The sequence below is a fragment of the Artemia sp. Qi Xiang Cuo genome, chromosome 20, assembly GCF_049724085.1.
Source record: "Artemia sp. Qi Xiang Cuo chromosome 20, ASM4972408v1, whole genome shotgun sequence".
NCBI lineage: Eukaryota > Metazoa > Arthropoda > Branchiopoda > Anostraca > Artemiidae > Artemia > Artemia sp. Qi Xiang Cuo.
The window spans coordinates 34458646-34472304 of NC_142813.1; the positions used below are offsets into that span (position 1 = coordinate 34458646).

A 13659-nucleotide genomic window follows, 5' to 3' on the forward strand; every position below is an offset into this window, starting at 1 on the left:
ATCGTCTGGTCTTCCAGCACCTGTTTAATTTCTTTGTCCAACTGTAATTATTGACTAGTTGGTCCAAGGCCATCATTCCATGCGAAAGAAAAACTTGTCTTATCCAATACCTTTTTAACTTTAAAAGGCCAAGATCTTTTCCTATGTAGCTGAAGTAACTCATCATATCCAGCCTTCGGTAACCTATCACTGGGTAACAATACAACCCTTTGCCAAAAGGTTTTCCTTTGGACCGTCCTGTAACTTTGAAGAGACCAAAGCCCAAGGTTTCCATTAAGAAACTGGGAATAGATCATTCTATGCAACCCGTACAATCTCTTAAAATAACCTAGCTGAACGCTTTCTAACTGGGCAGCGTTCTCATGTCCCCAGATCTCTGCCCCATAATGGAGAATCGGCATAATCTTAGATAAAAAAAACCTCTTATGAAAAGACAAATTCTTTATTCCACTAATTTTATTCATGAAAAGTGAAAATGTTGCAGCTCTTCCCCTATTTAACACTTCTTTAATATGAGAACTCCATCCACGTTTACTTTGGAAAATATAACCAAGATACTTTATTTTTTCAACTACTTCTAATTTTGTCCTCCAAATACAAATATATTATCTATTTTTTCAATTCTTTTAATGAAAACAACCACTTTAGTTTTCATAACGTTCAGCTGTAACTTTTTCATTTGTAAATATTCCTCAATTCAATCCAGTAGCATATGAAGCTCCCTTGCCAACTTCGCCACCAATGCAGTGTCATCCGCAAATAATAACACCGAAGAATTAATTTTTCGAAGACACAACTTTGGAGCCCATTTTTCTTCCAGAAACTTCACCATATCATTCAAAAACAAAACGAACAGTCTCGGGGACATGGGGCTGCCCTGCTTCACTCCTTTCTTAAAGTCAAAAAGCCTGGAAAATCCCGAACCTACAATCCTGACCATAGACTTAGTCCCAGAATACATACCAACAAATAAACGAATGAAACTTAAAGGTAGACCTAGATCTCTTAAATACTTTTCAAGGAGAGCTCCATCTACATTGTCGAATGCCTTTCTTAAGTCTAAAAACGCAAAATACAGCTTTTTTTCTACCTGATCAGTGCACTTAACACAAATGCTCTATCCGACGTACTATACCTTTTCCTGAAACCCCCCTGCTCCTCTTTAATTACCCCATAACCCTCCAACCATTCATTCAAACGATTGTCCAAAATCTTTTCTAAAATTTTACTAAGTGCAGGCGCTAATGCTATCACCTATATCTATCATGATCACTAGGACTACCTTTCTTAAATAGAGGTACCATAATCGATACTTTCCATAGGGAAGGCCATACACCACTACTTACAATTCTATTAAAAATACCCCCTAAAACTAGCAAAAAAACAACAAGAAACCTCTTTAACAAAACTGCTGGTATACCCTCTATTCCTGGCCCTGATCCTCCCTTCATCTTCTTAACTACTTTCCTAACTTCATCTGAGGTTACCTCCCTCACTAACTCATAATCTTTTTCTTTCATCGGAAACTGCGGAGCAGCGCTTGATTCTTCACTATCAAGGCCACTAGAATCTTCATCAATACTCTCAAGAAAACTAGGCCAAGTATCAGCATCAAGGATTTGTAATTGGTCTTTTTGTTGTCTATACTCCTGCTTTATTCCTGACCGAAATTGCTTGGTATCCGCTTACCATATAAGCCTTCTCTATCTCTTTTTGTTCCTCTTTAACTTTCTCTCGTTTTTTTCTCCGTTATAATCTATTATAGTCCCTTCTCCTTTCCATAAACCATAAAAACAAGCCTTGTCTTTTCTCATCAACGGAGTAAGCATTTACGAAACCTAATAACTCCTCCAACTTCTTTACGAAAGTACAACATTCTTCATAAAAAAAACTATGTTTTATTTTCATATTTGGTTTCTCTGACACACGAGCACACACATAAATTACAAAACCCAAATCTTCCAAAATTTCATCTATATCTCTTGTTTCATCATGCGGACTCTCAACTTTCTCAATTATTTCAGGCCTCAAAAACTCCTCTTTCATCAACTCCAGCTCCTCTTTACTCCATTCACTCTTTAAAAAACTTCCCTGAAAAACAAAGATCGTTTGTTACCCTCCTAGTAGGACTATCACCTTTTTTATTCCTTGGAACTCCTCTTCCAAGGCAAAGCTTAATCTCAACTGGTAAGTGGTCAGAGCCTACGACCCTAAGAACCTCAACATCAACTGTCAGGGCCACGAGTTCAATACCAACCAAAATATAATCAATTACACTAGGGTTTGTCCCCGACAGACAGGTAAACTCACCCTCCTCCCTATCCTTACCAAATCTTCCATTTTCAATCACTAATGCATTGTCTGAACACAGTTCCAGAAGCCTTTTACCCCAACAATTAACCCCTCTTTCAATCATCTTTGCTCCTTCTAGATGTCTTATAAATATCAGGTATCAGGTCCGGCGTATCAACAAATGAAACTTGATTAATCTCCTTACATATTTCCGTATAAGCATTAGTCCCCCACCACCAAAAAATAATCCTTATCAAAACTTGATCACAATTGCCTAATAAATCCCATGTCACTTCTACTACATACGAACTATTCTGGGGGGCATTATACACGACACCTAAAATCAAACTTTTACCACTAACAAGATGAATCCGAACCCATATAATATTCTCCGATACACTAGAAATTCGAGAATGTTTACGGAAACGACCTTGCTTAATTAACAACAACATACCTCCATATTATCTCATATTCTTTGCTGGCTTACGCGCCACATTTTCTACCCAGTATCCTTCAAAATAAAGCACTGTATCGTCACTATGCCACGACTCCACAAGAGCAATAATATCAACACCACCTAAGTCCTTCAGTGCTTGTTCAATCTTATGTCTCACACACTGAACAGTCCAGTTCATTAATCATATAGGGTGAACATGAACATGGTGTCCCTTCTCGCTTAGAAGAAGCTGGTCGTTTGTCTGCAGAAAACAAGGTGTTTCGAGCTTATCTAGTAAGTAAGAAAGGTCTATGATTATCTTTTAATTATTCTGCTCTGGTGCTCCTCGACTGAACTCTATAGTTAGCTCTTCCACCGCCAGATCTAGAGTCCTTTCTTGCAACATTACGGGCATCAATACGATTTTGATCATCCGGGCTTATGACCTCCCAGGCTTTTCGCTTTTCAGTCTTTTTCGCAGCTATTGGAGAATTCCAGACAGGACACGGAGCCCCTTTCGAGAAATTCGGTTTCGGATCACGCATATTAAATTCGATCACCGTCTCGATATCTCTCTCGGCTTGACTATCACTCTCAGAGCTTGCAGACACTACTCTGCCAGCGGCAGAAATGTCCGTTTTTTGGCTAGCCGGTTCTTTAGCTAGTTCCTGTTCGACTTCTCTTGTTTCTTCTAATTCGTTTCGAGGAGGCCCCTGCTTGTTCACTTCACTGGAGCTGGTGGTTACTTCCTTATTACATTCCGAAGGAAAGTCATAAACAAACACTCTGCCGTCGATGCATAACTTTTCATCTCTAAGCCTAGCTTGATGGTGTTTCAACAAAGCGTACTCTAAGACCGGTTTAAGGTTTTTACGAGCTTCCCTTTGCCTGGCACTATAATCAGGGGCATTCGACCACCCGTTCCTCTTCAAAAGGGGATTAGACTTAAGAATTATCCCGCGAAATTCAACAGAGTTCATCTTTAGTAAGACTGGTCCCGCACGCATTCTGAACACGTCTTTGACGTCACAACGGTTCAGTTTTAAGTCCGGTATACACTTATTAAGAACCATAATTATTTATTGCTTCAGCGTATATATAGCAGGATTAATAGGTTCGAAGTTATATAGGACAATATTATATCTTCTAATTTCTTCATCAAATGCATCAGCCCGCATGGTAGCTGCTCGTAAATTCTTCCGAAACATCTCAATTTCTCTTTTCATCTCTTCAAAAGCTTTGCCATTTTCATATAGTTTTTTGTTCAAAGAAAAAAAAACTGGCTTTCAACTGATGTAATCCTTCACTAAAACTTCTGGCAAAGTCTTTTCAGTAGTCTCAATTAATTGTGATATGAGATCTAGCTAGGAATTAATTCCGTGTAAAACTGACCATTAGCAGTACCCTCGGGCATATCCTCAGTTAAGGCTCTGGTCGCGCCGATTGAATTATTAATTTTTCAAAAATTCCAATCCTCCCACACACAGCTTACGTATTCCTGCTTCAGTAATCCAAATCATATAAATAACAGTCCAGAGATATTATCACAAGAGTCTAAATTCTATTTCGTATTTCACTTGCAAGCAACGCTGAATGAAAACAGATTTTCATTCAGAGAAATGATTCATACTAATTTCCTAAATGTCACATTAAATACCAATTGCATAGTTAAGTATCTGGTTTCAAGGTTATCCGTATGAAAAATATATAAATAAAATTCCTCTATTACAGATTTAAATTTCAAGACATATACACACTGCTTACGTATTCCTGCTTCAATAATCCAAATCACGATCAATAATCATATATAAATAACAATCCAGAGATATTATCACAAGAGTCTAAATTCTATTTCGTATTTCACTTGCAAGCAACGCTCCCCGAGGCGATGTTCATCAGACGAGCGCTGAATGAAATATATACATCAAAAGAATTGAATTTTTATGTTGATTCGAAATACATAAAATTTGATAAGCTTAATGTGACTCATTAAAGGTTTCGAGACTGAGAAAATTTGCCCAAATTTTGAAAAGCCCAAATCTTGCAGTCTTACTGAAAATCACACCATCGGATTCAGCAAATCAGAGAACCCTACTGTAGAGGTTTTAAACTCCTATATGTAAAAATATTGAATTTTGCATGTTTTGCCGGAAGAAAGATCACGGGCCCGTGTTTGTTTGTTTTATGTTCGTTTTTCTCAGGAGTGAACGTATCGAACTAGTAACCTTAGAAGATCAGGAGAGGGCTCATTTGATGGAAACCAAAAGTTCTAGTCCCCTTTTTAAGTGGCCAAGAAGATTGGAGAGCAACTGACCCCCCTCCCATGCCCCTTTTTTTAAAAAAGATCAGCAGTTAATGAAAAACTGCTCAAAAACAAGGCTCTTTGAATTTGAATGAGAACAATCTTTAAAGTATTTTATGACTTTAGCGTAAAAAGTGAGGATTGAGGAAAGGGTAGCCCCCCCTCATATGCTGAATAGTCCATATTAATGTAAGTTTTAATGTTGCTTTATGTTTTCAGTTGAGATATACTTGTTGTTTTTATTATTATTTAATAGCATTTAGCGTTAGGAAGGCGTACTCTAAAGCCCTGAACAAAAATAACTTCTGAACATATATGTGTACTCTTCAGGGTTGTCGAAAAAAGAAGTAAGATTTACAATTACTTCCCCTTCTGACTTTCTTTCATATTTTAAAGAGCAATAGAGCAAATTGAAATGAAACTTTTAAGAAATCCTTAGGATCTGATATTAAGCTGATTTTCTATTACTTCCTTTGAATTATCTTAGAAAGTTTAACCGGGAAGGGATTGTTTACCTTACTTAAGTGATCAAATACAAACTACTAACTCCTTCCTTTTTTCGTCAGATTATCCGCCAAGTCAGGTGATATTTCTAAATAGAGGACTTGTATTTTTGGGGGGGGGAATAGATATTTCCTATTAACGTTTTTCTTTCATTATTGTTATTTAATTTGTATTGTAATCCTTAAGGGTGCACAACTGTAAATTTATCCCGCTTATTATAAGGTTGCCTTTAAGGAAAAAATGTAATCGTTGATCATTTTTTTTATATATATATATTTGCACTAACCAATGATATTGACATATGTTACTGTTGATTACTTAGAACTTAGTTCGTAACTCCAAGAACTTAATTCTTGACATTAAAACCCCGAAATTTAGTATTTAGTTTACTGTATAATTTAGTTCATCCCTAATGAGTCTTGGTTCTAGTAATTTGTCAAGAATTATAATTATTTAGTGAATTTGGAAACCAAAAGATTCGGTGACTAAGTTATATTGTGAAAAATTCCTCTGTAATAATTGAATTATCTCATTGCAATTAAGGACATGACCATGAATAAAATATGATTAAGTAACAACTTCGGAAAAAAGATAATCTAGTAGTGTGTCTGTTTTCAGCATTCAGCATTACATTTTTGTTTCAGGACAGCAATTCTTCTGAACGGAGACCTGTCTTGGGATCAATTCCAAATGCTCATATCGAGGTCAACTACAGTGGATGTTATAAAAATGTATATAAAGTTAGAGGAATTCTTCTTACAGCAGTTTAGAAGTAGTCGTAAGCTGTTTTCTAATATACAGCAGCCAAAAAGGCCCAGTATGAACAGCCTTAAATGGAAAAATGAAAAGGCTCCCCTTGACAAGTCTCAAGATGGTATGCGTATTAATTTTCTCACATCTCTCCAACTCTTTCTCTCTCTCTCTCTCTCTCTCTCTCTCTCTCTCTCTCTCTCTCTCTCTCTCTCTCTCTCTCTCTCTCTCTCTCTCTCTCTCTCTCTCTCTCTCTCTCTCTCTCTCTCTCTCTCTCTCACATTCTTCCCGTGTCTCTATATCTCACTCTCACTCGCTCACACACTCTATCACTCTCTCTCTCTCCAAGTATCTCTCTCTCTCTCTCTCTCTCTCTCCCCCTCTCTCTTTCATAACAAATTTTGTCTACAAAATTTCGTCTAGATTAATAACTAACCAATATTCCCCACTAGATGAGTAAGAAACTAGATATTAACTACCACGTGACTATGACAATTATCATATTGATAAAACCCATCAAAATTTGAAAAACAGTCTACAAAAGCAAAAGGATAGCATAACAAACGGTCCGTTTCTTTTGACTCAGCTCTGAGCAACCATATTTTCGAAAAAGCTGGTCATTCAGTGCTTTTTGAAGACACCTCTCTCATTAGTAATAACCCAGATATTAAGTAAATCGTTTGATCGAAATTGAATTTACACGTAAGTTCAGCAATAATATTTCTTTAAATAGAGATTTATGAAAATATACATCTTATCAATACCAGGCACGTTGATTGATTGAAAGAAATCTGTCCCCTCCTCTCCCTTCCCCTCCCCTTTATTTTGGAAAATACTTTTTTTTGTATCCTTAGTAAAAAAAAAACTGAAACAAACAAAATTATCCCCCCCCCCCTACACTTTGGTCAATTGATGCCAGTGATTAGCTTAATATCTGCAATATATACAAATCCAATTAAAAACGGTTATAATGAGCCTTTATGTAAGAAAAATAGCTGCAAAGAACGTAAGAATTACATTGAAATCTGTTTTTAATGTAGCTAGATCTAGATGGAATACTCTCTTTTTAGTATTGACTGAACTTGTTCAAGATAGTGAAGTTAGCATCCTTTTATTGTTACTTCTATTGTTTGGTTTTATTTTTAGTTTCCTGTTTTATTGTAAGTTTAATCTTATCTTTCTTACACTTTTTTTTACACTTTAGTATAGAGGATTTCAAAAACCAATTTTTTCAAGTGTTGATCCTGAGAAAGTAGCATTTTTTAAATAACTATTTATAATTTTGTGTAGCACCTACCGTTGAAGCGCAACATCATCGTCACTGGCAACCTGCCTTAAAGCAAGCCAGTGGCCTCCTAATTGAAACCCTTACAAGACCCCTTCCAGCATCCGGGACAATCCTAGGTGGAACATTTGAATTCCATGGAGGGCACATTTCTTTGGCTTGTTTTAATGGTGTGAATTTTAAGGCGAAGTCCTGGGCTGTGTTTAGCATGAAGGATCCTTTTATAAGGTTTACAACTGAAGCGAATGAAGTAAGTGATGCCAGTCATTCAGAGACTTAATTTGTTTTAATTTTTAATATTCAATTTATGTCTTATGTTCAGAGGAATCGTGATTGAAAGGTTTGTGCAGGCAGTTATGGACAAGCTTGAACGTAGGGTGGAGGCCTTTGGGCCCTGGCCCCTCCTCCTCTTTCTTGAAATCTTGAAGTTTTATTATTTTGCTATAATTTCCAATATTTTCCATACAATTCGGATATCTATTTTTAAAAAGTTTTTTAGAATAGAAGTTTAGTTTCTATGAGATAAATTAATTAACCCTTTTTTTTTACTAGACTACTACTACTACTACTACTAACAACTCATCGCAGCACCAAGCCGCCTGAGGCCACGGGAGCTTGCTAACCCTATATCCCTAAAATGATAACTTTTCTTCTATTCGAGTTATTTGTAATGGAATGTTTTGTAGAGACTTTTAAATATTTCAAGCATTTTATTACACTAAAACTGTTATTTTATGGGGGTGGGGTGTTGAAAAAACGAACAAATTTGTAAGATTAGTATCTTAACTGTATCTTATTCTATCAAAAAATCTTTGATATATCCTTCAATTCTCGATTTTTTTTTCTTTGTGATAAGGTTTAAGTAAAGGGAAAAACTAATAAGACTTTTAATCAAGACAATGAAGAAACGAATGCAAACATAATGCGAAAACTTTGATTTCAAGCTCTCAACTTTTTTTTTTTTTTTTAATAAACGATACGTTTTTCTTTTGTAGGTTTTTAAAGTATTATAAATAATTTTGATATCTGGTGTAAAATGGTTCCTGGTAAAAAAAAAAGTAAAAGAACAAAAACGTTTATGTAATGGTTCAATAGTGGTTCAGGCATTTCTGTAGGTGAGAAAAAGAGGTATACCAGATTTTCAAAAAAAAGCAACAGCATCTTACTCTCTCGAGAACCTGTTGGAGTAATAAAAATAAAGTTTGAAACAGTCAATTCCGAGAGCTCAGTTTAAGGGTAGGGGGAGTGATAAATGTTGGTTGTTCAAAATCCCAGGAGCTCAGTTGAAGGGGGTTGATAAATCTTAGTTTGCCAAACGTTTGTCAAAATCCTGGGAGCTCAGTTTAAGGGGGGTTGACAAATCATAGTTGGTCAAAAGTCATTCAAAATCCTGGGATCTCAGTTTAAAGGGGGGGGGGGGGGTTGATGAATCTTGGTTCTTCAAAATCTTAGTTTGTCAAAATGCCGGGAGCTTAGTTTAAGGGGGTTGATAAATCTTAGTTTGCCAAAAGTTTGTCAAAATCCTGGGAGCTCAGTTTAAGGGGGTTGACAAATCATAGTTTGTCAAAATTTTGTCAAAATCCTGGGAGCTCATTATAAAGAGGGGGGGTTGATGATTCTTGGTTCGTCAAAATCGTAGTTTGTCAAAATACCAGGAGCTTAGTTTAAGGGGGTTGATAAATCTTTAGTTTGCCAAAAGTTTGTCAAAATCATGGGAGCTCAGTTTAAGGGGAGTGGACAAATCATAGTTAGTCAAAAGTTAGTCAAAATCCTGGGAGCTCAGTTTAAGGGGGGGGTTGATGAATCTTGGTTCGTCAAAATCTTAGTTTGTCAAAATACCGGGAGGTTAGTTTAAGGGGGTTGATAAATCTTAGTTTGCCAAAAGTTTGTCAAAATCCTGGGAGCTCAGTTTAAGAGGGGTTGACAAATCATAGTTTGTCAAAAGTTAGTCAAAATCCTGGGAGCTCATTTTAAAGGGGGGTGGGGTTTGATAAATCTTAGTTCGTCAAAATCTTAGTTTGTCAAAATACCGGGAGCTTAGGACAAATTCTGATTTTGTCTTTTTTTGTCCCTCTCCCTTTTCTTTAGAGAGATTCTTTTATGTCTATAAGGCCAATTAGAAATTAGTTTGGTATGCAAAAAAAGGAATAATTTGGAATTTCAAAAACAGTAAGAGAAATAGTAAATTATCAAGCATTCCTCAGTACGAGGCATACTGTAATTTAAAAAAAAATGCGAAAATCTTGCTATTTTTGGAGCCAAATAGTAATATGGAAAAGTGATTTAATCCGGTTAATGATAAGTTTTTTTTTTTTTTATCTTCTTGCTCTTTCTTTCTCAGTTTTGCCGTCCATTGAATCCTTTTTTTTTTTACCTCTTTTAGGATTAACGAAAATTTTGAATAATTGATCGATCTCTCCCTTTTCTTTTTATCTAGGTAGACGATGACGGCGTCAAAATCGCTCAAAGCCTGAGTTTTACATTGGGTCTAAGTCAAGATCAAAAAGACGTATCTAAGGCGATGGTTTCAAGAATATCTAGAAGTCAGATGTTCCCACCTCAATGTAAGACTCTCCAAGATTGGTTCTCATATGCTTTTGCCAGTTCTGATCTCGACGGTATGTTTTCTTTTTGTCTTATATTGGTTTATTACTTAGAATGTCGCCTCAGCATCCTAGAAAAAGTTTATTTAAAAGTCTTTTATTTGACCTTTTTTAGAATTTTTTTTTCAAGGATTAACATCCTTGAAAAGTTAATTAACACAAATTTACCAGTGATCAGAAATCACCCCACAAGTTTTATTTTTGTGATAAATACCAGTTGGTAAATTTTTCTTGTGCTATGCGAAGTATTTGCCACAGAAAGTCAATTTATTCTATATCTCAGTTTTCTCCGACTTAATATATCAAAACGAATACAATTGTTTCGGACTATGTCTTGATGTCTCGTATCTTGCTTATGCGGACGATGTTCTCCTTGTCAGTCGTTCTATGTTGAACGTTATGTTGAACGTTGATAAGTGCGAATATACTTCATTTAATTCGAGTGCGAGTCTCCCTCTTAACTGTGTTTTTTTCTCTATTCCTTGTGTCTCTTCTTTTCGGTGGCTTGGTCTTCACATTACTAAAAATCTCAAAACACTACGGGCTCTGACAGTTTCTAATGCAAAAAAACAAAATTCAGATAGGATACTCAAAAATTGTTGCAAATAGAGGGAGGTACAATAGAAAAGCGCTTGGGAAATTATATTCTTCATTTTGCGATCATTCTATTCATTTTTGTCTGGTTTTCTTCCAATTCGAAAGCCTAAAGATCTGAAATCTATCCGGATTTATTATTTTAAATTTTCTCGGTACCTTTTGTGCCTCCCTCCGTGGTTGATTTACGGGAAAAAGTGACTGTGTTTGCGGGAAAGCTGTCGTTATCTGTAGGTCTTACTGCGCACCATAATTTACGTCGTTTTATGTAAATAATTTTTAAGTGTGCAAGTTTGCTTTTTTGTTTTTTTTTTTTTCTTTTCTTTTTTTTTTTTTTTTTTTTTTTTTTTTGTTCTTTATGTGCTCCACTTCTTGTTTTATAGTGGGTAATAAATAAATTATTATTATTATTACTAGCGTTGAGTTAACTACATTAGTATCTAAGTCCCATTAATAATAAGAGAAAAATCCCACTCATCTGGTAATAAACAACAGATAAACAAGAATAACAATCGAGAATTTTTTCCGTAAGACAGTGGAATTCCAGACTTTAAATGAATTTTTCAATCCTATGTCCAAGGGCCCCAGCTTAATACAAATGAAAATATAAAAGTGAAACTTCGATTAAAATTCGACCATTAAAACTAAAAAAAAAAAGAACAGCCCCAGCATCCTTACTTCAACGAAGTTCAACCAGGACTCGAGTCCTGATTGGTCTTTGGACATAGGCCCTTGGCCCTTGGACATAGGGGCAAAATATTCATTTAAAGTTTGTAATTCTACGGTCTTACGGAAAATCTTCCCTGTTGTAATTGTTTATTTGTTGCTTATGATGGAAAGGCAGTGTGGTCTTCGTCGCTATTTTCATCTGGTAATGTTACACGCCTCCACATCAATTTGGCTTTCAACATGGCATTGGATGTGCAGACGCTCTTTCGGTTACTGCTAATGCTCTGCTTTATGCTTCTTTTATAGGTAGCTCAATCGTCTTGTCGAGCCATGACGTTCAACGTGCCTTTGACTCCCTGTTCCACCCCCTCTTTCTTTTCAGGGCAATAAATCTGGCTATCATCAGATCTTAAAGGGATATGTATGCTAACCTACGAGACTAACTTAAAATCCCTCTTAAGAAAGATTAAGGCAAGGCCACTGGTTAGAACTGTACCAGTTAAGAAAAGAGCCAGGCAAGGTGCCACTACCTCACCTTGTTACTTCAATAATTATGTCTTCGAATTTCAAGACAAGTGTCAGATGTTTTGCGTTCTTTCTGGCCTTAATATCCCCTTAGTCACTTATACTGATGACATTTTTAACCTTGGACGTAACAACTGTAATTATAAAAAATTAATTTTTACCAATAACAAATAAATACCTGTTGCACAAACATGAAGCTATCAACATTAAAGCCCCTCCTATCATTCCACAATTATGACGTTGACTAAAAAAACTTTGATCGTCCACGGCAAAAGCTTCCAAGATGTCACGGTATATGTCACGGATGTCACGGTATAGACGGTAGAAACCTTGAGTTTACTATCCAAACTATCATATATAATGGTTGTTTAAAACTACAACGCCTTTTCAGTTGAATAGTCTTTGCTAAAACTGAATTGTCATCCTGTAAAATGCTTCTAATTGTCTAAATACTGCTCTATCTTATTATAGATTATTTTTCTAAAATTCTAGATAATATTGGTGAAATAGATGTTCGCCTGTAGTTACAGTAACCATAACGATCAACACCTTTAAACTAACGCAAAATTCTGGCCTTTTAAATGAAATCGGAAATACCAGTTAACGAAGTATCGGTTACATCCTTGTCACTGGTTTGCCTAAGCAACAGTCTAGTGCCAGTTAAAAGATGTAAATATTGCTTATGCTATCATTTGTCTTTTCTCCGATTAATGTTTATTAGCCATTTTTAATTATGAGCGATTTAATGAGTAATTTTCTCAAAATTAGGTGATTTCATTGTATCTAAATCTACTTTGTACTTGCGAAATTTAGGTTGGATAATTCTCCCTGTACTAACAGAGTTTCCACTAGCAGCCTCGAAATATTGGACAAAGTATTTCCACCTTGTATTTCTTAAAAATAATTTATTATACTTTAATAAAATAAGTCCATTATCATACTTTTTGGAAGTTTTACGGTCAATATAATTATTATTTAAGGTACTTATTTTATATAATAAAGGTCTCTTATGAAGGGGATTTAGTAAGCTTTGTGTTATCCGCGGCTTTCCAGAATCGTTACCGCTAGTCTACACTGTGTTTTTCGCAATTTTTACGCTTGACAGATTTCCTTTATTACTCTCGTGAAACACGTTTGACAGAAAATAGCATTTAAGTATCCATGCCTTTACCAAGTCCATTACCATGATTCGTGAAATTATTAAGATAAGTCAATCCTATTTATTCAGTATCTCACACAACTTGGAAGTTTGTCTTGATTAAATATAATTAGGTTAATCCATCTGCTTCTACTTGGATTGGGTGAATACCCCTTTATATCTCTTGTGTGTATGTTTAATGATGGGAGCATGCTAAAACCATGTATTGAATCACAAAAAGCACGGTAAAACCTATCATTCTGCTGTATTGCACCAACTTTAGAAGCACTCGTAAAAATAAATAATGCAGACTTTATAGGAATTTTTTTCAAAAATAAAGTTCTATCAAATCCAGAGTTCTATTATTTGGTGCAGACATCGGTGTACAACACGAAATACACTCACCCGACTAGATTTTAATCCCCAACGCTAAAGCCAAAGACAGGATAAGGGATAAAAATCCTTCCGAGCCATAGGGCGTCGAATCGACGTTTTCAGTTGCTGGGTTGTTTTTCTTACAGAGACAGATAGCAGGCCTGGCATTCAACCTTGCGACAGAGG

General features: G+C 35.7%; 1 protein-coding gene across 1 annotated transcript in view; it reads left to right on the forward strand.

Annotated features, from left to right (window-relative positions):
* Nucleotides 1-13659, forward strand: part of tweek (transmembrane protein KIAA1109 homolog tweek) — a 371152-nt gene that overhangs the window by 317317 nt on the left and 40176 nt on the right. The window contains exons 52-54 of the mRNA XM_089106227.1: nucleotides 6179-6408; nucleotides 7575-7819; nucleotides 10007-10187. Of these exons, the coding sequence (XP_088962353.1) occupies nucleotides 6179-6408; nucleotides 7575-7819; nucleotides 10007-10187 (656 nt within the window). The remainder of the gene's footprint in view (nucleotides 1-6178; nucleotides 6409-7574; nucleotides 7820-10006; nucleotides 10188-13659) is intronic.